At 35.8% G+C, this 26,655-nt stretch overlaps 1 protein-coding gene across 2 annotated transcripts in view; it reads left to right on the top strand.

The window, feature by feature from the left end:
* The window catches only part of unc5ca (unc-5 netrin receptor Ca), a 200,196-nt gene that overhangs the window by 95,197 nt on the left and 78,344 nt on the right, over positions 1-26,655 (top strand). For both annotated transcript variants that reach the window (XM_055198321.2, XM_055198322.2), the window contains exon 4: positions 1,604-1,707. In XM_055198321.2, the coding sequence (XP_055054296.2) occupies positions 1,604-1,707 (104 nt within the window). The remainder of the gene's footprint in view (positions 1-1,603; positions 1,708-26,655) is intronic.

The raw sequence follows: 26,655 nt of genomic DNA, 5'->3' as shown, positions 1-26,655 counted from the left end.
GACAATCGAATGTTCAGGGTGAACAGTAGGGCTTGGTGAAATAGCTAAAAACATAGACAAAACAGCCATCCAGTATTACTAAATACATTCAAATGTTTAACAAAAAAAATTCATGTAAAGATAGAAGCAAATCATTTCTGCATTTACATTTCACAGCTTCACATATGATGTGTTAGTTTAGCCTTCTGTCCAAGAGACGTCAAGCGTTAGACACCCACACACCATAAACGCACACATGGCCTTGGAAAGACATCGAAACTAAGAGGAGGAATTATATATTCATACCCACACATACACATATAAGCAAAAGAGCAAATGTTTGCTTTGACTGCAGAATTAAACAGATGAGATTATAAATCACACAACACAAATTCTGGGAACGAAAGTCTTCACCTATATGAAGAATGTCAGATGTCAGATTGATATAAATGTAAATAAATTCTCGTCTTCTGAAATGCATATTATTGTATGATGCTGATGTGCTCCAATAATGTTTTGCTTTTTATTTAAACCTTCACATCAATAGAAAATTGTACAGAAATGACAATAAAAAGAGAAAAATAAAGAAAAGTTGGGGCATAAAAATAAAAATCCTATAGCACACAAGATTCCTCTGATTGTTTCAGAATAACATAGATTATCAGGTTTTTGCATAAAGTATCTGGGCTATATTTTATACCTGGTTCAATGCTGCGCCAGGCGTGATACAAGTGTTTTTTGCATTTGTGCCAATCTGTTTGGCCATGGGCGAGGTGACCCTCAATTTCCACCGACTGCGGAACGGCTGCGGATCCGTTGCGGAACGGCGGCGGAGTCAATCGGTTTCCATTCAAGTCAATGACTGCGTTCCGAATCCGTCACAGCTCCGGCCATCCGCAGCCCTCCGGCACAAATACGCAGAGCTTCTATTTTTGACGGATGCTGGACAGCTCCGCAGGGCGGAGCCATGACTTTATCGCGTGATCATACCTGAATTCGCGAGATCTCGTGTTGTGATCTGGGCTGGTTTGTAATAACGTCATAATTCAACGTCATAATGGGCAGAGACAGAACTAGATATCGCGCGATCTTCATGTGAATTTGCAAGAACTCACGGGTCCTCGTCACATCAGCACGCAGCCGCTCTGCAACAAATACGGAACCGGTGGGTATTGGCGGACGGCGGAGAGCGGAGCCGTAACGCAGCGGAGCTGATCTGCAGCCGTTCCGCAGTCGGTGGAAATTGAGGGTGAGGCATTGCTATTTTAAGGCAACTGAAAACGATTGCGCCATTGACGAACTAAAACCCAATCTAAAGTCAATAGCGCAGTACTTTTTTATTTATTTAAAATGTTAGTAATATTTGCCTATAGGCAGGTGCACAACGCATAACCATACCAAATATTAAAAATGAAAGGATTACAATGTAAAAGATTATTATTGTTATTATCATTATTATAAGCTTGCCATTGTAAATTGTGGTAAGAAATTTGTTTCGTTTTTACCCAAATTACAAAAAATTGGTTCATTTTTACCAGTGATCTTATACTTTTGTACCTCACTATGTGTTTGGATTGCTGTTAAAATCACTGAAGTTTGTCTTTGTTTCTCTTACCTTCATCAGTCCTGAGGAAGACATTTGAACAGGAACCATTGGGTAAGGAAGTGTCACTAGAACAGGAAGTGTTACTGCAGTGTCGCCCACCTGAAGGTGTACCACCCGCTGAGGTATGTACGCACACACACACACACACACACACAAACACACACATTCTGGTTTCCATGTCTTGTGGGGACATTCCATAGACGTAATGCATTTTATATGCCGCCCATTTTAACTACTATTTCAAAGTTTCAACGTATTTCTTAAGAATATTAATAAAATTTACAATGCTTTTGAAGTGTTCACGATGATAGGGGTTTTATTTATTTATTTATTTATTAGGTTGGTTGGGGCCCCCGAAATATGACCGCTGGTAGGGGGCCCCAAACAGCCGCCTACCTATGCTGTCTGTACTGAATCAGTGGATGGAGCAAGTAAATATATCCACCCTCCAACAACATTTCAGCATTTGTTTTAGGTCTGAAATTGAGTCATTTGATCTTTACAAAGATAGAGGAACCTGACACGTGAACTTCACCAAATTTTTTGTGTATTTGACTGAATTTAATCAAATAGACTTTTGACTAAATATTTGACTGAATTTAGTTTTTTGTCTTTATTATAACATTTTCATTGAACGGTTTATGCTAGCAAAGTTTGAACGTTGTATTAGACACATTTTGGCTACATATAAATTGCATTACACTGTTAAAGTACAATTCATAAATATAAATCGAAACTCCTTCAGTAAAGTTCATAAAGCATCCCATCAGGTGTTTGAGAGAATGGCCCGAATCGCCAAAATATGATTTAACATGTCTATTAAAATAAAGCCGTAATTAATTTTCCTAATGAGTACTTTTGTACTAAATTTTTTTTCCGTAATCTCTGTGTGAAAAGGGCTTATGACGATCGCATCAGGGCCACGCTTTAAACACACCTTCGTCAAGCATTAACGCCGGTGTGAATGTACCGTTAGTACTTGTTCTTGTCTGTCAGCATGCTCATGTCAAAAGCTATCAGAGGTCTTTCTGGTTCCCATGTTGACCCGGAGGTCAGTGGCTCTCCGGAGAACCGTAACGGCGTGCCTGACAGCTGCAGATCCCTGAGGAAACTTCACACATGCACGCAAACACACACATAAAGAAAAAACCCACACATATTCACAGCGATGCCTGTAAAATGAGATCCGAGGGAGAGGCGGATGAATTCCATCGTGTGCTGCTATATCTCTCTGTTCCACACGCTGACTTTGTCTAGACAAAAAAAATCCAGACCTTCACATCGTCCCTGAATGTTCTGTGCTGTTGTCATCGCCTAAAAACCCCAGGGATCGCCCGGAACGCCGGCGTGACCTGGTCGGAATATACGTTTTTATGTAAATATGATTAGCTTTTCTAAACAATGGGACACGGTGACCTCCGCGCTCACCGGGCGGACGTTCTGAACACCCACGACGCGACTCGCTTCCATTAGGGAACGAAAACAGTTTACAATAACAGTGTGGTTGAGCAGAAAGCCAGAGGTTTCACTCCACACAGCCAATCACAAAGCCCTCATTAAGCCTCACTGTTTCCATGGCGATAAAGAATATACATACTGTAGGTTAGCCCGGTCACACCGGTGACTCGTAGTTACTAACTAAAGACTTTTGACTTGCAATTATCTTTTTGCCTTCTGACACACACACACACACACACACACACACACACACACACACACACACACACACACACACACACACACACATAAAGAGGAATACAGTAGCAGGAGTTTATATACTAAGGGAGCTGTATTTATACGATGAATGGTGTGCTATTCATAACATCCGTATACCTGCAGAAACCATCAGAACGCAGTTGGAAACACACGAGAGACACATTACAACACACATTTTTAGTCTGTCTACTGATGCTCAAACTGGATGCTTTAGGTTTCTAAACTATATCTCAATCTTTCATTTCATTTGCATATTTACTAAACACAAAGTATTTTAGGAACAGTTTAAAAATGGATGTTTGATAGTATACCATGATTTTTTAAATATATTTTTTGGCCATTTTTGCCTTTAAATGACAGTGATTAAGGAGAGGACAGGAAAGTACAGGGTGGATAGAAGGGTATGGGATCGGCAAATGACCACGAGCCGGGAAACGAACTCGGGTCGCCGAAAGTGCGAAAGCACCACGTGTCCGAGCACTACACAATCGGCTCCGACATAACCATGATTTTTAATCACATCTTTCATGTGTGTTTTGTTAGGAGTTCAGCTGTTTACATTGCTGATGTGTGTCACTCCTGAGGTTTGATTCAACAAACACTAGATGGCAACAATACATACGTATATATGGTCTCTTAATTAAAGAGGACATTTTAGGATGTAAAATAAATCTTTGCTGGCAGTGTAGTGGTTGAATAGTGCAGATTAAGGTGCAGTATTATCCCCTTCTGACCTCACAAAGGGATGCAAATTTAGATGAACTATTTTTTCACATGCTTGCAGAGAATGGTTTACCAAAACTAAGTTACTGGGTTGATCTTATTTACATTTTCTAGGTTGATAGAAGCCCTGGGGATCCAATTCTAGCTCTTGAAAAAAGTCAGATTTTCATGATATGTCCCCTTTAAGAGAAATTAAGAGACAATTCCAGTGTCTGTTAAATTTCAACAAAAGGAAACCTCAGGAGTGACATAAAGTCACCAAACAGCAATGATAAATACTGAGAACATGCAGTGACCCATAAAAGATTTGATTAAAAATTGGAGTTATTCCATCCAGAGGCGTCATGCCCATTGAAACTGAGGGAGCACATGCCCTCTTAGGTTTGAGCCAAAAAGATTTTGCATACAAACTCAAAATGATTTTCGTAGGCAAAAGTTTTTTACTTTTATGAGATTTTCACTGTTTTAATCACACACGACGCAGTGAATTATTAATGAATAATACAAATCCAGATGCAACAGCGCTGGCGCCATCATTGTGCCCGGTCGCGAGTTAACTGTGTACAAAGATGATAGTTCAAAGTCCATTTCTTAATCTTTATATCTAGATTCTCATTATTATGTGCTCTGAGGTCAAATATGATGCAAAAATGCGTTCCTATAATAATTCAAGATAACAGCCTCATGCAAAGCATTTTTTGGAAAAAGTTCAAATAGTTTCAATACTATCTGTCTTTAGTGGCAGACTTTTGTTAAACATTAAAATTTGTTAAAGAAACATATATTAACAAAACAAATATTACATAATTCACTTTTATTATTGCTTTTAAATAATTCTATTTCTTTCTTTCTTTTTTTATTATAATTTTTATAATGACGATACCTGTTAATGGCTACACCACACACATTGACTCAACATTCATATTCTCAAGCACACTATAAAAAAAATGTGTTACCTGCATTGTTGTTTTTAGTTGGCTCAAACTTGACTTAAATATAAAAAATATGTTTGCTCAACTAGCTTTATAGGTCATTCAACTAAAATGTTTTAATTAGTTAAATATTAAAAACTTAAGGCTAAGACTCTGTCAATTACAATGTAAGTATTTAATTCACGTTTTATGTGTTACTTTTATTATTATTTATTAATATTTGGGATTTTTTTTATTATTTACCAAATACTTTTACGCTGGTGTTGCTAACAAAATTATTAATTTCAGTCACATAAAAAACAAAAGCATTTAATTCATTACAATTACTTCTCATACAGACCGAACAGGATTAAGTCTACTCTAAATATAGAGCATGAAACAGTCTGAAAAGCACTCCAAAGGCAGGCAGAACATAACGTCGCTGTCCGATGAAACTCACGTATGTTCATTTTGCCGATTTTGAGATTTTTCGACAGATTGAATGTCCAGGTTCATTTCCATATACAGTATGCGTCACATACCTAAATAGCCAATGAAAACTTGTGAAATCATGTCATCTGATTTTCACGTACCCGTTTGGTGTAAAAGCTGTCAATCACGCCGCATATCTTCTGCCTGTGAAGCATCTTGCCGGTCTCGTAAAGTTTCATCGAAGCTCAGCACTGGATATAGCCGATTAAACATGACAATGACTTTCCTTCGAGGTAAACGTTTCCCCCGGACGCCAGACTAACATCTAGGGGTTACTTAATTACGGTAGGACTGTGCAAACAAAGTATCTGTCTAGCATTGGTGATATTTACGCTGGGGGTGTCCCCACCACTTTTTGAAAGCATTTGGTTAAAATGTTCTGAAAAATCAAGCGATGCTTAAGACTGGTTTTGTGGTCCAGGGTCACATATGTTGCGTTGTATGCTTATGGTGTGTTTTCTTGTACATATGTAATGAAATTCATTGTAATCATTTATTAAACGCGCTGCTGTTTTCTACGGTATGGTGCTTTGGCATTGTTCGGTTGAGCTGGTGTTGCAGGGAGGGACTGTTACATGTGTGATGTGTGCAGTCGACATTGTTGAGGGTTTTATGCTGAGTATTTTCTTGTTGTTGACTGGCCTACGCTATGCCCATTTTTGATGCGCCGTTATTCAATATTTTTCCCGTCCTGCAGTAATGTTTTTATCTGATCTTTTGTCCCCACCACTTTTCAACACAAACTGACGCCCCTGTTGTGTTGCATTACCATGTCAGTGTATTGATTCATTGTCCCTTAATGGTTTGCAAGAGACATTTAATACACTTATAATTAATATTAAATAAAGTAAGCGTATTTAACCAAGACGTAGGCTATTTAATAAACTGAGCGTATTCATCTGTCAATACGAAACGCAACTTGGCCATTCTAATAAATGATCGGAAGAACGCGTATCGATCAAAGTTACTGTAAAATATGCACGCATGTCCATTTAAACTCAATTTTGGTCAAATGTGGATTATATCATGACACTGGCAAGAATATGGTTACATGTAAATATGCCGTACCAAGTATGAAAACGCTACATTCAACTGCTTTTGATATACGGTGTTTTTTTCACTTTCTGAAAAGTTACCGTTTTGGACATACGTGAGTTTCATCAGACAGCGACGATAAGCAAGGCCATTTAGGAGAACTTTTTTCTCCACCACTACAGACACATCCACAACAAAATCCAGACCTTCAGTGTCTCAAGGAGACCCATATGCATTCCTCCAGTCTGACTCTCTAAATCATCACCGCTCTGGTTTGATAAACAGAGTAACATTTAAAAAAATAAACACACACATACATAAATACATGTTAAAAATAATAAAGCTTGATGGTAAAAGACTTTGGGTGTTTCTCAATATGCTCAAGAACGCAAGAGGACGCATGAAAATACCCAGATGTGTTCTTGATATTGAGGATGCATCGAGTGCAGATTTGCGAGCTGAAATCGCTTTACGGCCCAGAAGTCATTGCGACAAAAACAATGGCGGAGATCAGGTGACCAACAGGAAGATCGCACACATCTCAATTCTCACAATTCTTACGACGCAAGTCAGTTCTTTGCAATCTTGGAATTGAGAAATAACCTTAATTCCCTGAAATAACGTCAGGCCAAATTTCCCTCAGACATCTTAAACACTATTGTCCGTCTTTCTCGGACAGGGCTTTTCCTAGTCGCTGACTAAAAAACGGACATCTCTTAACATATATCAGTGCCATTGTTTTGTCTCAAAATGCACACCAGTATTGTATTTTGTAAGGTTTGTTTGTTAAAATGTCCTAACTAAGACCTAGTCTTAATCTAAACCCTGTCCGGTAAATGCCCCTATATGCCTAGGCTACCTTAACAAAAGTAGCTCATATTAACACACCTTTATAAATATATTTATATATATAAAATTAACATTTATTTACTACCACTTACCTGACGTGAACTTGCGAAAACGGCTGATGACTTGTGTAAAACTGGTGCCAAGTAATGATTCTGGCAGTTATTTGCGGATTGATCTCAAATGAAATGACTGTGATCCTTACAACTGAAGACATTTTAAATTCAAAACGCACACACACACACACACACACACACACACACACACACACACACACGCACACACGGATATATGTAGAAGTTTTATTTAAAATTGTTATGGTATTGCGACTATTTCTCCACCCGCTCAATTAGCTCTCGCGAGCAGGACGCAACTTACTGTACATGATGCATCACTCAACTGCGATATCAAATAAGTGCAATCCTAAAATGTGACATAAAACATAAACCTTTCACTATTAAGTATAAGAAATGAAAATGAATTAAATCCTATGTTTAACCACCAAAGAGATATCAGAGCCAGCGGTCGATTTCTGAAGGACTTGCCGAGGCGAGGCTGCGTTGGGCGGGGTGTGAGCGCTGAGCGCCCGATGATCCTCTGGGACTCATCTCCGAAAGCGTCCACACTGTAAAAAGTGTTTCTGTGCCTTAGTAGATTTAACAAATATAAAACGAGTAAACTGTTTAAAAAATCCTTGTTTTTTTAATAAAAATTTGAGTTAAAATTACATAAAAAGATGAATAATTTTAGAAATTCTAAATGAACACTTTTTTCAGTACATTCAGCTTCATTTTATCATGTATAATCTACTTACATTTGTAAGAAGGAAATTAACTTAATAATTTTGTGTTGAAACTACATGAAGGATTTTAGTAAACATAGCTAACTAGGCACTAGACTCGTAGTTCCCAGCATGCTTTGCGTGGGACTGCATTTGGACAGTGAAATTTAAATTTAAACTCTATTTTATGTTTTTTAACTAAAAAGAAAAACTTTTTAGTGTTTAATGTTCATTTATCTTCGAGATTTAGAAGAGTTTTTGTTTCATCTTTGAGTTTTGTAGTTACCATTGTTCAGAAGATGCTTGTGCATAAACTGCATACTAAAGTATGTCGCACTTTGCAGCTGCCCCAAACTAAACTGGGTGGGTGCGTTGATTGAATAAACAATTCGTGCCCTCATCTCACAGAAAGATGAAGTCTAAATCAATGTTTATGGAAACAACAACAAACCATAAAAAAGTTACCTGTACCAAGAAAAGTAAATTAAACTGAGTAATACTAGAACTATTAGCTAACTCAACTTAATTTTGTTTTGTTTGTATTAAGTAATATTACAGTGTTTATTATACTACAAGTTGACTCAATTTAAAACATCAAATGCAGCCACTTACCTCAATTTTTATAAGTTAGATTTAGGTATTACTTTTTACAGTGCAAGCACATTTTTAAAGAGACGCTATCTTTATTAACCGAACGCATATTTGAACTTTAAACACATACGTTCATGCCTAAACAACTCTTAAAACTACATTTTGTGATCGAATAACTGTAATATTATGAGCATTTTGCTGTCGGGAAACATAGCTGTCACTCATAAGTCCACATATCGACCAGATTTGTCTTAATTAGTTCATGTCAGAATGTTGACTCGATTTGGAAATAACCCTTCATTTATTTGTTTTAAAAATAGATTCATGCAGACTTAAAATAATATGTCTCCTCAATTAAGCCCGAACAAGAATATTTGTTTAACTGATATATTTTTGCCCTTCCAACATTTCATTAATTGGTGTTTTTACAGTGCAAGATGCAGTGAAATGTTTTCAGTGTTGATGCTGTGGAGTTATTAATAAGTGCTTCATTAGCTCAAGGCATAACAGCTTTACTGTGTTTTATGCTAATGAAGATGGAAATGGTTTACGGTAACAGACTTTTATAGCGCGCCATTAATTAAATGTGCTGATGTTCTGTATGTTTGTAACGTGTCAGCGTGTGTGTAAATTTAAAAAATGCATCGAGACAGATGAAGTGAGTTATTGTGTCTGAGTTAATGCAGTACACATGCTGACACACACACTTTGACATGTATGCATGCACACACACACACACACACACGCACACACACACACACACACACACACACACACACACACACATGCACTTAAAAAACGATGAGGTCAAAGTAATAAATTCATGTCAGTATGTACTATAAGTGTGTTCAATGCAATAGTGTTTTACCGTGCCATTGTCATTTGTTTAATTCAAGTACCTATAGAGAATAATGGTTTGGGGTCTTTACTGATCTTAAATTGCTGCAGATGTCCTTTGAAGAACCTTTAAAAGATGTTTTCAATGTCAGAAAGGCAAAGCTGTGTGTGTCTCAAGTGAATAGAGAGGTCTGGAGGAAGTGTTGTTCTGTGTGTGTGTTTTAGTACTTTAACATGTGGTAGTCGATGGGAAGTGTGTGTTCATTATGCAGGACTCAAGGGACGGATCACACATGCTAGGCATAACTGATCTCCACAGCGACCCGTAACCGAAAATCTGTCCTTGCTGTCTGCAGCTGTCAATCATCTCAGCACTCTTTCATTTTCTCAATCTGTTGTTTCCGTCCACCAATCCCAAACAAACACATCATTTGATCGCTATATTAGATGATGGATGACTTACATTTACATGCATGCATTTTATATGCATATTGCAGACGCTTTTATCCAAAGCAACTTACAGTGCATTACAAGTAAATGTATACATTTTTTATCAGCATGTGCGTTCTGGTTCAAACCCATGACCTTTTGCGCTGCTAACGCAATGCTCTACCACTGAGCTATACAGGAGCACACATGTTATACATTTACAAATATTAAATAATAAATGATTAGGGGAGAGTTTCCCAAAAGCATCGTTAGCCAACTACTGTCATAACGGGTAGACTTACGTTGATCATGCTTTTGAACAAAATAAGCAAAACACATGTAGTACATTCTATATTCCTTATTGTAAATATATACAAATTTTATTTTACGTCTTTAAGTTTGTAAACAGAATTAAAGCGCTGTATTTGGAAACTGCGCACGAGCTTTAAGACCCTTGGGAATCCCTGGGAGAAGTGATGTACTGTAAGAGGGAACTTGTGCATGAATTAAATAACTCGAATTAAAACAACAGATAACAAAATCATGATAACAAAATCAGTCTTCCGATGCAATTTATGTTATTTACAGCAATAATCTGACATGAAACCAATTTGCACAGATTAATTCGTACTTCCCACTTGACATCATCAACTATGTTGTTAAATCAACATGGTTCAAACGACGAATGTGTGACAAAGTTACTATGCAATCGGGAAACAGTCGTGACAGTTTCTCCAACTTTGCATCTTCTATGGTGGTTCAGCAGCGAGTTTCATCGTTGTTCGGAAAAACGCACCCCAGGTTTGTATGAGGTAATTAAGATAAAAGGGTTAATACTAGGGGTGTAAATCGACCAGGGCTGGGTTTCCCGATAACTTAGCACTTAAGAGCGCTTTCTACGAGCTACTTAACGAACATTCGTTGTTTATTTGTGTGTGTTTCCCAAAGATGCACGTATAACGATCGCTCGCAGCTGGGTTGTAAGTGCTACTTACGAGTCGCTATTCGTTTGTCAAGTGCTGAAATGTCACCAATAAAATGACTCGAATTTGTAGCAGAAGCTTGTTTAGGCTAATGATCTTTAGCCGATGTCCACTAATATTTTTTATAATATTTTTTATTATTGTTCAATGACTTTTTAAATGTTTTAAAATTGTTCATAATAAAATATTCTTTTCCGTATTTATTTAGGACTCATCCCACTGCAAAATGCCTTCTGCGTTTTATATTATAGTTTATATTATTATTTGTTGTTTATTATTTATTATTATGGATTATTGCATTGTACCATAAATATTTATTTGTTTCTTTAATCAGATGCCATACCCTTCAAAACATTTATTTTACTGTAGCCTAGATGAATTATAGCAGCAATTGGTAGGAACCATTTATCAATTTGCTAGTACCAACTTTTACCAAAATTGTACCAAATACGTTTTCCTTCTTTATTAATTTATGTTTAGTCATTTAAATTTGATTTCTCATTTGAATTTTGAATATATTATATTAAAGTAATTTAAACAAATAAAAAAAACAATAAATAAATATACATTTAAAACATTACATTATCGTTATTGCAGGAGTGCAATTTGCTGGTTGTCCTGCAGGTGTCCTTGTAACTCTGTTGTTTTACAATGCACTTAAGAATTAACGATTACTCCAGAGCACTCGTAGATCTACGATGATTTTACTTAAGTTACGAAGCTTTTCGGAAACGGCCCGTAAATCTAAGATGATTCGTACGATCGTTTTTACGATCTACTTAGCCTTACGATGCTTTTGGGAAACCCGGCCCAGGTTATTATGATGCAATACAATATCGATTTTCTCCGCAAGCGATGCAATACTTGCGATACATTAAACACTCCTTCGGTGCAATTACGATTTGATTACTTTATCGATATTTTATATTACATGCCTACTTACATTTTTTACAAATTACAAATGCAACCAAAATATATAATATTGACGTTTAATTAAACTCTATGAATATTGAACCATCTTTGTCCCAATTTTAACATTTACAACAACAAACTTACAAAAATAAACTTTTTTTAAATAAAGAAAAATGTATAACAAAAAGCAAAATGTCACATAAAATCAATCTTATGATGGCAACAGTCAAAGTCTTTCAGTATTTTGTGCCAAAATGTGCAGTAGTGACAATCACTGAGGTAGAAAAAATTATTCAATTGAAAAATAAATTAATATAAAAATAAAACTGTTAAACGTAAGCATTTGATCTGCCACACAACTTTAGATCTAACAGTCAAACAAATGATGCAGTGGTCTCTTTTGAGAGATTTTTCTTTAAAAAATCAACCGATCAACATGTTCAGGAGAGAGGACACATCTTACAAGGACAATATCAACTTCAATGCTAAACACACGCTTGTCTTCTGTTTCTTTCGCTGTTTTTGCTGCTAAAAACCCTTTGTTCCTGCATTGCATTCATTTCCTGACACTAGCAGACGGAAAAAAAATGCTTTGGTGGGTGGATGGATGTTACGTCAAGGAATGAGGACATGGTACCTCATATCGATATTTTATGACTGGCATCGATGCATATTATCGTTAGAAATATAATCGATGTATCTATTCATCTCAACGTATCGTTACACCCCTAGTTAATATACTGTATCATTATCTTAGTATGAAAACCTTTGCAACCAATAGCCAGCCGTGCAATACTTCGTAAACTTTCTGAAATCATTATACTTTCAATACAGTTTTCACATCACTTTCAAAATTACAATTCATCCATTTTTTATGAGCTCGGTTTATTGAGTGACGTGAGTACATTGAATGTTTGAAACTTTTAAAACTCAATTTGTCATCTTTGCCAAAAGTTAAATGTTGATTAAATGAAAGTGTTTTTATGAAGCTCTTAATAATAAAGTCGCTACAAGACGTTCCCCAACGAACCTTTTAATCAAACCTTTCTTACCTTGTTTATAGTCGTGTGAATGACTGCAAAGAAACTTTTGTAAGAAACCCAATTGGTTCCTCTATGCGGCATCTTATAGCACGATTATATTTTTTAAAGTGTATAGTATCTCGCGCTTTTGCTTCTATATTATTTTACACTTTAACCTGAAACCTTGATGTTGAATCTAAAATGTTCACGTGAATGCATTTGCATGCATTTGTTGTTTAAATGGACGCTTTATCTTTAATGCAAATTGCGCTCCCTGCAGACAGTTAATATAACAAATATACGTCCTGATATCAAAGGTCACAGCGCAGAGCTGCAGTATTACAGTCATGAAATATAATAGAGACCTCATCTGTTGTGTGTGTGTGTGTACATGCATGTGTGTGTGTGAGTCTCTGTGGAGTTTGTGAACTCTGGAGATTGTGGGTACATCTGTGCTGTGATTAATGGCCGTCTCTCCCCATAGAAAGCAAGAAACGGCAAAAAAAAAACAACTTCGTGTAACCTCACCTCCTCTCTTTGTTTCTCCTCTTTTCTCAAAGCTCTGAGTTTGCTCTTTCGTGGCTCAGGAGATGTAATGGAGCTCTCGGGCATTTTAAGAAAAGTAAAAACTGAAATAAATGAGACAGCGTGTAAGTCTTTGTTTTATTTTTTCATCTCATCCATGCTTTTTTCTCCTCAACCTAAGACATTTCTGAGGTGTATTGAAGTTGTCCATCATGTCTGATAGCTCACTCGACAGCACCGCTTCACATTTCTGTTGTGTGTCAGACTATCTCCATCCATTAATATCGTGGTATTTTACTGCAGTAGATGTCTGAAGGAGCAGTTTGGATTCCTCCAGCAGTGGTGGGAATGTCTGTGGGAATGTACTGCATGTTTTATTATCCATCAGTGAAAAGCAAAAGTTTGACCAATAGGAAAAGCAGTGGTTCTCATGACCTCAGCAAGACACACGATTGGAGCTGTCAGTCATGTTTGTAGCATAAATGCTGCCGGTTAGGGTTTGTTTAAATTTTCTACATAAAGCTCTTTTTTACAGTGTACCTTCAACTTTAAATGTGAAAGACTTTGCACACTGCACTGCTCTATACCAATACATTGTGTTCAATTGTATTGCACAGAATTTGCACTGCTTTTTTAGTCTCTAAAGTTTTTTCAAATTCGATTCAAATTTATTTCTAAAAGGCTTTTCACACGTTTGCATTGGAGCAAAGCTGCTTTACAGTAGTAAAGGCAAATATATAAAACAAACAATAGATAAAATAGGAAATATAGTATTATTGTAATACATTTTTATACAAAATACAAGTGCATTAGCAGTATCAATTGCAAATAAATTATATATTCCAGGGCTCAAAATTAACTTTTTTATTTGGTAGCACTGGTGCACCCAACTTTAAAGAGTTAGGAGCACCAGCAAAAATTTAGGCGCATCCATCCAAAAATTAAAAAGCACCACAACTACAATGTAAATGTAAATAGATTTATTTTATTAAAAAAAAAAAACACCACCACCGGGCTTTACACATCCTATGGCCAGCATTTAAAATTTGGTCTTCTATTTTATTTATTTATTTATTTTTTGCTGCATAGACTCCTAAATTAATACCCAAATGCTGTTGAAATAGTATAGCAGCAATAATAATTTAACAATTACAGGTAACATGATTAAGATTACAATGGAAAATCTAGCAAACACGTAAAACACTGATTAATTGGGACATTACAAAAGTGACCTTAATATAGAAGGCTAATATATATTGGTATTGATAACTGCATTACCAAGATGCTATTACTACTAAATAGGCAATGTTTTAAAAAATACAACAAAAACATACCATCACCATTGTCGTGTTCCACATCAACATGGACCACAAGGATGTTTGTCGGATGTCCATTTACCAGCGCATGCGCACATACATTATCAAACACACTTTGACAGACGTACAGGTCGGTGTCTCCATTAATAATGAACACATTTGTCACGACACGTCTTGTGTTTTTGGCACTTTCACCATGTTTAAGCAAGGTACGTCTGGTGTTAAAATGTTTTGATTCCGCCACCAACGCCGTTTTACAGGATTTACAGTAAACACAATAAGTACATCGAGCCATTTTCATAGCGGAGACACTCGAAATCTTTAAGCCACTCTATCCGAAAGGTTTAACGTCAAGTCTTATCTTCCGGTGTTGGAGTCGCATTTGAATCCGGATCGTCTTCATTAATTACAGTAGTAACATTGGCTGTAATCGGCTCGTTCTCGTCATGCTCGCGGTTCGTCTTTTCATATTTCCGCGCTTCACGTATGTAGCACGGCAACAAGGAATGACTGACGCTCATATTAGCCAATCTGCGGTCTTCATTAAACGCAAGAACTTAATGGTGAAATATGCAGCACGCAGCATCACAATCTAAAAGTCGCAACACAACAAAATGGGCAGTCGCACAAATGCTCCCAAATATATTTTAAGGTCGCACAGAATAAATTTCGGTCGCATATGCGACCAAAATGGTCGCAATTTTGAGCCCTGTATTCATAGCGATTTCAAACAAGCTTATGTATACAGTTTTCATTTATTAGCTGAAATAAATACAGTATTTCACTGTAAAAAACATACAGCATGAAGTTAAAACAACTTGGTTTTGCAAGTCAATTCAAACTACTTTTTTAAGTTTGTGCTGTGAAAAGTTGACATACTTGTAACTTATAAAATCAAGTTGTAATTGTTTAACTTAAATTTTTTAAGTTAAAGTAATACAAATATATATTTTTTATATATGAATATATTAATCTCAGTAAAAGTTAATTTAATATTTTTTTATTGTAAACATTAGTTAATGCACAATAAACACAAACTAACAATGAACAGCTGAGACAAAGATTAAAAAAGGCTGTAGGTTATTTATTTTTTGGTTCAGTTGTTAGTTAGCTAATGCATTGGCTAATGTTAATGAATGAGATACCTTATTGTAAACCTTAACTGTTTACAGTTTATCATTTAATTGATAAAACTCTGTACTGTAAAAAAATATTTGCTGCCTTAAGTTTTTTTTTGTTTAATCAGCTTAGATTTTATAAAAACTAGTGCTGGGCAAAGATTAATCGGGATTAATTGCATACAAAATAAAAGTGTGTGCTGTGTGTAATTATTATGCATATATAAATACACACACATTTATGTATGTATTTAAGAAACATTTACATGTGTATATAAATATTTATTTATATTTTTATATATTTAATATTATTTTATTTTAAAAAATCTGAAATGAATGTATGTATTTGTGTGTGGTTAAATATGCATAATAAATACACATATATTATGCAAAAAAAATCACTTTTATTTTAATCGCGATTAATCTTTGCCCACCACTAATAAAAACACATCTATAGTCAAGATAAAAAATATTAATTTGAAATTACTTTTAAATTTAAGTTGATAAAAAAGTAAGGCAGCAAAAAATTTACAGCGTGTGCACAGTCAAAAAGGCCAACCACTGCACATTATATTTGAGCGAACACAATAAAGATGCTTGCCTTAGCACTGATCATTAATATGAGATTAACACAATGTTATTAATGAAGATATGATGTCATACACTCGTGAGTTGGCCAGTGTATAGTACAGTATGTGAGTGTGTGAAAGGTGTATATATAGCTTTGGGCCTCAGCGATGTGCTCTGATGGCCCAGTTCTGTCTGTAGAACGACCCCAAGTCCCAACCCTCCCTCCCTCTCCCTCTCTATGTGTGTGTGTGTGTGCATTTGAGATAAATTTCCCATTCGCCCAGCAGTGCAGAGGGTTTTTTCACTCTCACATCTTTATTTAAGTCAGCAGTACAACTTTCATGTCAACACGAAAGAAACAGAAAGAAAGAGTTTATATGCTGAAATATTCACATTAGTTCTTTTACACACACACACACACACACACACACACACACACTCACAGAGATTGGAGCATTCTCCTCTGGCCTGTGAACAAACAGAAGGTTGATCAGAGACACCGTGTAGAGATCAGAACATGATTTTATAACAATAGAGGAGATATATATGTACTGAAAGAAAAACAAGTGTGCTATCTTTTTAAATATAATATGTGAGACAGTATGCAATGAAAAATGCAGCAAGTTGAAAACATTGTTAATATGCATTTTTAACCCAGCATTGTTAAAAAATGTCTTTGCTTTAAACAGTCTGAGCAGCACATAGCATGTTAGGTGATCTCAATTTTTTCTCCTTGTGTAGGGTGCAGCCCTTCGCCCCCTCCCCAAAATTTATGACATAAAACAATCTCAAACTTAGACATATGTGACCCGTGTTGGCAAAATGCTGGAGTTGTAATAAGCACATTTTCAAAAATAAATTATATATTTTTATTATCAAACAGAAGATTTTTTTGGAATATGACAAAAACTGACATAGCTACACGTGTTAAAGATGTAAAAAATCATGTTTTTTAGGGTTCAAAAGCAAAATCAATGCACCATAACTCAATATCACTGGTAAAACTAATAGATTTAGCACACACAAAGTCAAAAACAATATTCAAACTTTTTTCTTTCTTTTATTGTTTGATTGACATTGAGACAGACAGCTTTAAGGATTACTGTATAATATTATACAGATATTTTTCCTCAACAGTTAACCAAAAACTTACTTAAGACATAACATTATAATGCATGAATTCTGGTGAAAATAGATATTTTTAAAACTGTAATTATGTGCATATATTGGGATTGCATGCTTGTTCATCTGTGTGCATGCTTCAGATGTGTCAGTCAGCATGTGGAAGATCATTTTCATGTTTTATCGCTCTAAATAATATTTTAACATCAAGCTAGTCCTGCACTCTATTTTCTAATTCCTGCATGTTTTAAAACCGAAACCGAAATGTCAAAGATGGACACGCATCTTTGTATTAAATTTAGGACCGTACACCTCTCAGAAAACGCAAAATATATATAGATATTTAATGACTATTTAAAGCATTGGAATTGCTAAATGAGGGCTTGATGTATTTTTATGAAAACCTCAATTTCAACCAAAATCGACATTATTGGCCATAAAATACAACCCGGCGCAATGCAGCGCAAAGTGTGATAAGGTAATGATCTTATAAGAGGACAAAAATCGTGCATGTTTTTTTCCGGGCTTTAGCCCGGCGCAGTTCTCATTTTCCGGGAGTTTGAGACCACTGCTTTAATGACTGAAAAAGTGGCATTTAAAGGAGACTTTTTTAAGATGCAAAATAAATCTTTGGTGTCTCCAGAGTACATATGTTAAGTTTTAGCTCAAAATACCATATAGATCATTTATTATAGCATGTTAAAATTGCCACTTTGTAGGTGTGAGCAAAAATGTGCCATTTTTCAATTACCTATTTTTTCACAGGCTTGCAAAGAATGGTTTACCAAAACTAAGTTACTGGGTTGATCTGGGGACCCAATTATAGCACTTAAACATGGAAAAAGTCATTTTCATGATATACCCCCTTTAGAGCAAACCAAAGGTTTTAATACAAATAATTACAATTTCGATACAAATAAAACCAATGCAATTTTTAACATCAATCTTAAACTGGGGGTCTTTTTCCTCTGCTAAGTTTTTCAGTTTACAAATTCTAAATAGGGAATCGGCGTGGTGTGAGCTCAACTGGCTTTTAAAGGGGATGGGAGATGAGACTGTCATTGGTTTATTTCATGTTATGCCCAAAACACACCCAATACTCATAACAAAAATAGGAGCAACACTTTTAGACTGTGTGCTAGGTGCACAAACCATTTTTTCATTAAAATGGGGCCCTTATACTTTCTTTTGCTCTAGCTTAAAATTACTCATTTTGCCAGCATGGGTTACGTGTTATTAAATTATTTGTAGTGCTGTAGTGCTTATTTTTCTGCAGTTTAATTACTATTTTTAGTAATTAAAAACTATTTTTGGTTCCCCAAAGAATCATTCAGACATAGGGTTTAAAATAACCATTTCTTTCTTACCCAAGGAACCATTTTTCCCTGCCAAGAGCCTTTGTGAAACAGAAACATTTTCGTTGGAGGTCAAATGTTCTTCCATGACATTCTGTATCAGCTTTATTTTTAAGTATAGTTACTAGCCATTCTAAACATAGCATATTTGATTTAAAATAATGTTGGGTAGTGATTGTGTGTATGCAAATATGTTTTGGCCTGGCTGTCAAGTGTTCATTTCACAGACTTAATTAACAACAACAGTTGTGCCAGTTATGCTAATAAGAGGTCTGATGGCAGGCAGTCAATAGTGGGCACAGGTTACACAGATCTGTGTCTGTGTGCGTGTGTGCGCGTGTTATACGGCTTTGTGTTTGTAATGTTATTAGCCTGTCAGTTATGTGTGTTTGAGAAAGCTGAGCGGTCATTACACTAATAATCTCCTGACACAGATGATTACAGAAACACACGCAGCAGACGTCCTGACTTCTGTTTTTTTATCTGTCTCACTGAACACAACAAATGTTTTTTTTTTTTTTTTTTGAAGGATGCAGCTCATTTTAAGTGCATGTATAAGCATCTGTTTTAGATATTTTAAGAAATCCACTTTCTGCTTTGTTTGGTCTGGTCATCCTAACACATGGCGATCCACACTCAATGATGCCTGTGCTCAGAAACACATCTAATCTAAGCGAGGTAATCAGAGGAAAGTATAATGAGATGTTTTTATTCTTTAACATCGAAAATGCAGACAACGGCCTGTTTAATTCTACGGGCCACGGAGAGGGTGGAAAATAATCATATCAAACTAAATTACGACTGCTTTTGGCACACAAAATACTTGACTCACATTATAAGTGGACCTTGGGGACCAGAATTTATGATATGACCCTTTTACACGGCAAGAATCGGGACAGGCATAAATACGAGCTTGGCTTAAGACCAAAGAGAAAGTCAAAACAACTCCAACTACATCATCATCAACTGAATAAACATCAAGTTAAGTTGCAAACAAACTAAACGCATGGGCACGATACCGTGCATGCATATGCCAGCATGTCCTCCTACAAAAAAAAACCCAGTGGGTTATTTGTGCAAGCACATGTAATCTATAGTTACGTTTCTAGCTGATGTAAAAATAGTGACTGTTGTTTTGCGTGTGATGTCATAAATGTGTGTTTGTTTTTATGTAATGTGTGAACTTTTAACACGGTCCCTTACCATTTTTTTTTTTTTGTAAAAATCTGTTTGATTTTACAGTTATGCATTTAGTAGATGCTTTGGATAAGCAACTTACAATGGATTCAGGGTATGTTTGATATTTGCACTGCTAACACAATGTTAAACTGAGCTACAGGATTTGCTGATTTTGAACAGATTAAAGTAGGCTACTTAAGTACTATACATTGTCGGAAATACAGGTACAAATCTGTCACAAAGTTCACCTTTGTACCATAAGGGTGCATATTAGTACCTCAGTAAGGTACATGGTTCAGTGACAAGATGAGAAATTCAAAAACTTGTTTTAAAAGCACACATCAGATTTATTTCAATGCACATAGTGTATTTATGTTGATTTAATGCAATAAAAATTACGTTTGCACAATTTTTATGAAAGTTAAGACTGAATGCACCTGAAAATGTCAAATGATGTAACCCCCAATTGCGCCAACGTACCGAGCCCCTAAGGTGACATTGGAGAAAAAAAAACCAAAGTTTAGTTTCACGTGCCCACGCGAAACCTTGATGTGCAGAATTTTTTTTAAAAGTTTAGTTTTGCGTGCGCACATGAAACTAAACTTTATTTAATTTTTGCTCCATGTCCCTTTAGGGGCTCCGCACCAAAGAATGAAAAATCTTAAATATTTTATCCACCTTGATGGCATTTAAGCGTAATCATAAAAAAATAAAATCATTTTAAAATATCATTTTATTAGTTATTTCTAAATGTTAATTTTAATGCTTTTTTGTAATATTTGTCTGGACATATGCTGAAAACAGCTGTAGTTTCTAAATAATCTTTGACAAATGTAAAAATGTATGTAAAAAAACATACACTTAACTAGATGATTATATTTTATTCCACATTTTTTATCAATATATTTATATTTTCATTAAAAACAAATACTAGTTACATCAGTTGACACAGACCGGTTACATCACATTGACATTTTTGCAATTACCCCCAAATATTCTTTCAAAATAAAACAAAAACAGATATTTTTTATTTTTATGTTTTAACCCTTTTTTCATTTAATTGAACCATACGGTCACGTCATTGACCCACATACTAGTACTTCAATTATATATATAGGTACATATGGTACATATTAGGACCTTGGGTACGGTTAGCGGGTGGGTGATTCTCACAAAATCCAGATTTAGAAGGTGTCCAGCATCATAATTTTTAAAAAGCCCTTGAAGCCAATTTTTTTGTTACACATATAAGATCTGAAGGTCTGAATAAGAAGGTCTGAACTTACTATAAGCATTATTTTTAGAGGATTTAAAAAATATTTCTTATAGAATTATTTACATTTTTTAAATAATCATTATCAAAAAGTATCATTACCGCAACATGAAATTACATTAAATATATGCATTTACAAACTCATGTTTCGGTAATGAGAACTAAAAAGTTGTCTAGGTACTATGACAAACAAAATTTCAACTTTTATCTTGAGAGAAAAATAAAAACTGCTTACCTGGCAGCCATCTTGAGTGTCACAGTCAATTATGTCCCTTCCAACAATTTTTTTTTAGGTTAGATCCTTGAGGTCTTATGATTGAAAATGGTTGCGGAGGATGAGAAAATTGGTCTTGGACACATTTATATTCCTTATTATTGTCTCTACATTTACCAATGATCACCAATTACTGTATGTTTCTTTACTGTAAATGTTTATAGTATAACATGCACTGAAGCTTTATATTTTTTGATTTTTTAATTATAAATATTTCCATGTAAAAAAACTAAATCCAGTCATGGAGTTGCGGTAATGATAATTTTCCCCTTATATGTGAAAAAAATTTGTTTGTATGATGTCATTTGATATCATGTGCAAAATTGTACATGAATATATGTTTGTAGTATGCTTCTTATTTTGATAGCATTTACTTTATTTATCAAAAATGTTTCATGACACCTCATAAGTCTAATTTTGCGAGAATCATCCGGGTGCACCCGCAATGCGAGTTTTTACATCATCCAAACAAACCAAACCCTTGCATTGATCGGACCCGGGTGTGCACTAAAAAGTGTGAAACCCCCCCTAATTCACATGTGACGTTAGCAGCCTGTTGTATTGTCTGATGAGGTTAAAACAACTTGGAAGTAAGCGTTTGTTTTTATAAAAAAGAAAATTCAGAGCAGATCTGTTTTCTGTGTGAAAATATCTCTGTTCACAGCATTTAAATATCTGTGTCACATACCCACACCTCCATGTAAAGATGACATCGCTGTAGGTGACTGTCAAGCTGGAGCGTTTGATCAGAAATAGATAACAGAAACACGCATTTGCCATTTGAAAGATAAGGCTGAGTGTTCCATATGTTGTATTTTATGTGAAATTAATTGTAATTTATAGCATCCGGCACCTAAATGCACCATTAAAGTTTATCGTTTTGCACTAAGTTTTAAGTCTTTGGACCAATGTGGGAAGACTTTTAGTGAATAATAAATTTAATCTCTAGTCTGTCCCTGCTTTTGCAAGACTTGGATTATAGTGTGGAGCCATATGGGCTTAGTTTAATGAGATTTCATGGTTACTGTGACAGGGAGTAAATAATGACTTTATTTTTGGACAAAATAATTTCTTTAACCCAAGTGGTGGTTGTATTGTTTATCAGCAATTTTTACCTTCACAAATTAGAGCTGTAATGCTTTTGATATTTTTCTGCATTCACAAAAGCACATATCCTCTTTTAATCCTCTATCCTTTAGAAAATTATCCATGCATTCATGCTTGAAAAAAGCCAAATCACTCGATGTGCATGAACTCCTTATTCCCTCTGTATGTAGGCCGAAGTCTTGGTGAACAATACAATTTCTTGTACAGCAGACTGTTTTATACCCACAATTCGATCTGATTTATAGTGTACTAGCCATATTGCCCATAATGCATTGCAAAGAAGACTGCATAGGTTAAGCAGCCTGCAGCATATTCTTGGATTTGTTTCATACTGGTTCTGGTCTTTCACCTTTTTGACAAGTCATCAATTGATTTTTTAAAATCCATATTAATTTGTAGCAAGCCAGACTTATACAGATAATGAGTAATTGATTTTTAGCTATGAACTAAAAAACATTAATTTAATGCCTTTCTTAAATAATTAGATTATTTTAATAACTACTAACTAAACGCGTACACAGAGGACTGTTAATGTCAGAGATTGTGTTCGCAGATCGACTTAAATAAGACGACCAGAATATTATGGTGCTAAAAACTCCCAGCATTGTGGCATTGATTTTTTTATAATTAAATTCATGTTTAAATGCAAACTTAGTCACGGTTGTGCTTCAAATGTGCTTTATCCCGGCCTTGCCTCTTTAAGAAATACTGCTTTCTTATCAGAATCTGCTAAGCGGCATGTCCATTTGTTGGCAGAATCAGCTAAACACCACATTGACTTTGTGCACGAAACATAAATTAAATTAATAACTATGGGCAAAACGAGCGTGAATACAACCTTGTGTGGCAGTCACATGGACCACAGCGCCACCTAATGTGTGGCTCAGTTTTTTAAAATTATTTTTACACATTGACTTTCATTATTTGCAATGTTTCTAGTTGCATATTTAGTGATTATGCAATTGTTTACTGTGTCTTGTCTAATGCTGCATTTACACCAACCGCGTTTGAGGTGTCACAAGCAAGCATGTGACGCGCGTCATAGGCGAAATCCCCTTTTTGTGGAAGGGGCAAGTGCTATGCGGTTGTCTGTTTGCAAGATGACCGATGTTGATTGTGCATTTATCGAGAGAGTTATCGGTTTGTATTTGGTCACCTTACTGTAGGGGGAAAATAAACAGCGCGGGTCGATAAATGTCACATGACTCAAAATTGAAATGTGTATTTACAACTTACCAGGTTGCCAAATGTCCTCACTGACACTCTTCCAAGCGAGGTCATTTTTATTCCTGTCTCTATAGAGATAAGAACTTGTGTCGTATAGCTCCGGGTGACTGCTCAAGGACAATATCAAGCGTTACTCCATGTTGAATGAGTGACTCCGGGCGGGGCTGCCGCCACAGCAGCAAGCAGGCTCCTGATTATTTAACGCGGCGCGAAAATCCGCCAAAGCTCAAAATTTTCAACTCGGACGTCAGCCGCAAATTCGCGTCAAACGCAAAATGCACAAAAAGCACATTTGGTGCGTACCGCGGCGGACGCTCAATTCGCGCCCGTGGTAGACGCGGTTCGGCCTCATTCGCGCAAACTAGACACGCGAATGAGGCGGAACCGCGTCTACCACGGGCGCGAATTGAGTGTTTTTTGTGAGAATTGTGCTTTTTGTGCTTTTTGCGTTTGACGCGAATTTGCGGCTGACGTCCGAGTTGAAAAATTTTAACTTTGGCGGATTTTCACGCCGCGTTACATAATCAGGAGCCTACTTGCTGCTGTGGCGGCAGCCCCGCACGGAGTTGGCTGGTGTAAACGCAGCATAATGACATGAAGGCTTTGCCACAAAAGCTTGCATGCACTTAAAGCGATAGTTCATCTTAAAATGAAATTTTTATGTTTATCAGCTGTTTCTTCAGTAGAACACAAATGTAGATTTTTAACTCCAACCATTTCAGTCTGTCAGTCGTATAATGCAAGTGGAAAAAAAACATGCACAGACAAATCCAAATTAAACCCTGCGGCTCGTGACATTTGATGTCCTAAGAGTAAAAATCTACATTTATGTTTTACTGAAGAAACAAAGTCACCTACATCTTGGATGGCCTGGGGGTAAGTTGATAAACATAACATTTTCATTTTAAGATGAACTATCCCTTTAACTCTTTACCTGCCAATGACAAGTTTTTACAGCAATGCATATTTCCGCCATTATCCACTAGGTGGCGATGTTCAGCGTATGTTTTGATCATCGCTCTGAATATAATCTCTCACAAAAGTCCTATACAAAAATGCAATAAAAATGAACAGTTAAAATAAATGAATTAACGGTTTCTTTTGTTTGAAAGCAGAGAGTCTGTTCTTTCATTTGATATATTGTATGTTTATCTAAAAAAAGAACATTTTCTGGAAGGCATTCAACTTCTGTAAAAATTATAAAAAATAATCCAGATATCAAGAACATTTCTGATCTCAAAGGAGCCCTTGAGTTTTTAATAAAGGAGATTTAACGAAATCACTTTTTACAAATCAGTCGATTTACGAAAAAAAAAACCTTTTCTCATTGAATATCCCGTTTTGTATTTCTAGAAGTAAATTTGCTTGCAAACATAATTTCTCACTGGCTTTTAGAAATGTTGATCAGGTGTGCATATCTTCATATATATTCATTCTTTCATACCTTGTTACATTTCGTATGCGTATCCGATATATACATAAGCACACAAAATAATGCATTGGCACAGACTCTGCGTTTGGCCTTATCCTATAAATCAAATGTATTTTCTTGCATCAGTCGTGCTGCAGCCGTATGCAGGACGCAATCTTTCTATGTGTGTGCGTGCGCGTCCTCCGCTGCGTTTGTTTGAAGACCAAAGGTGAAAGTAAATTCCAGGCGTGGTAATAACAGCACCGGTCCGTCCTTCATATCCTTCACAGCTGGAACATTATTAGATGCTGAAATACAGTGGTAATATTGACATCTGCAGGAGGGACGTTCCTGTTTACTGTGGTTTATTGTACGGCAGCTACAGTATCTTCTTGAAGAGTTGGTTTCCATTCACATCTAACACACCTGCCTGTTGGTTTTACTTAAACTCTGAGGCTGTGATGAACTGATTCAGATCTATTTTATTAGGGTTGGATCTCTAACCCCTGCTACAATATAGAGAGACAACGAGAACAGATAAAGAGACAAGACGTTACACACAGAGTTATGCCTTGTGCCCTAAAAGTATGCACTGGTTTTGTTAGAGCCAAGTATATATTTTAGTGCATATACTGGAACATTATATCATGTATTGGAAGTGGCCATTGTTGGTTGTTGTGGTCATCTATACATTACATCAAAATACAACTCCTTGAAGCTAAAGCTTTTCTTTATTCATCACTTCTTATGTAACGTTTCTTTATAGTTTCATTTATTAATGCATTAAAGCATGGCTTATTTAATGTATTAATTCAGTTTACATCACTAAACCCCTCCCTCTCACAGTGAATTGTGGGTAATATCAGTCAGTAAAAAAGGATTACTCCCCTTTTTTACTCACCCCCATAATGTTTATGTCTTTCTTTGTTCAGTCGAAAAGAAATTAAGTTTTTTGAGGAAAACATTCCAGGATTTTTCTTCATATCTTTAGAGGACCTCACATGTTTATAGTCTCAATGCAGCTTCAAAGGGCTCTAAACGATCCCAACCGAGGCATAAGGGTCTAACTCGCAAAACAATCGTCATTTTCGACAAAAATGTACTTTTAAACCACAACTTCACTTCTTGCACTAGCCATGTGACGCGCAAACGTGATCTTACGCATTACGTAATCATGTTGAAATGTCACATATTAAAGTGAAATGCACATTTGCGAACCATTTTATTAAACAATAAACTGAATCAAAAACATTAATTAGTATCATTCCACACACAACAACATCTGAACGCTCCTCTTTACAATATACACTTGAAG

Source organism: Misgurnus anguillicaudatus, chromosome 22 (assembly GCF_027580225.2).
Source record: "Misgurnus anguillicaudatus chromosome 22, ASM2758022v2, whole genome shotgun sequence".
Lineage (NCBI taxonomy): Eukaryota > Metazoa > Chordata > Actinopteri > Cypriniformes > Cobitidae > Misgurnus > Misgurnus anguillicaudatus.
The sequence above is the reverse complement of the archived record's forward strand: the minus strand, read 5'-3'. Positions and strand labels throughout refer to the sequence as shown.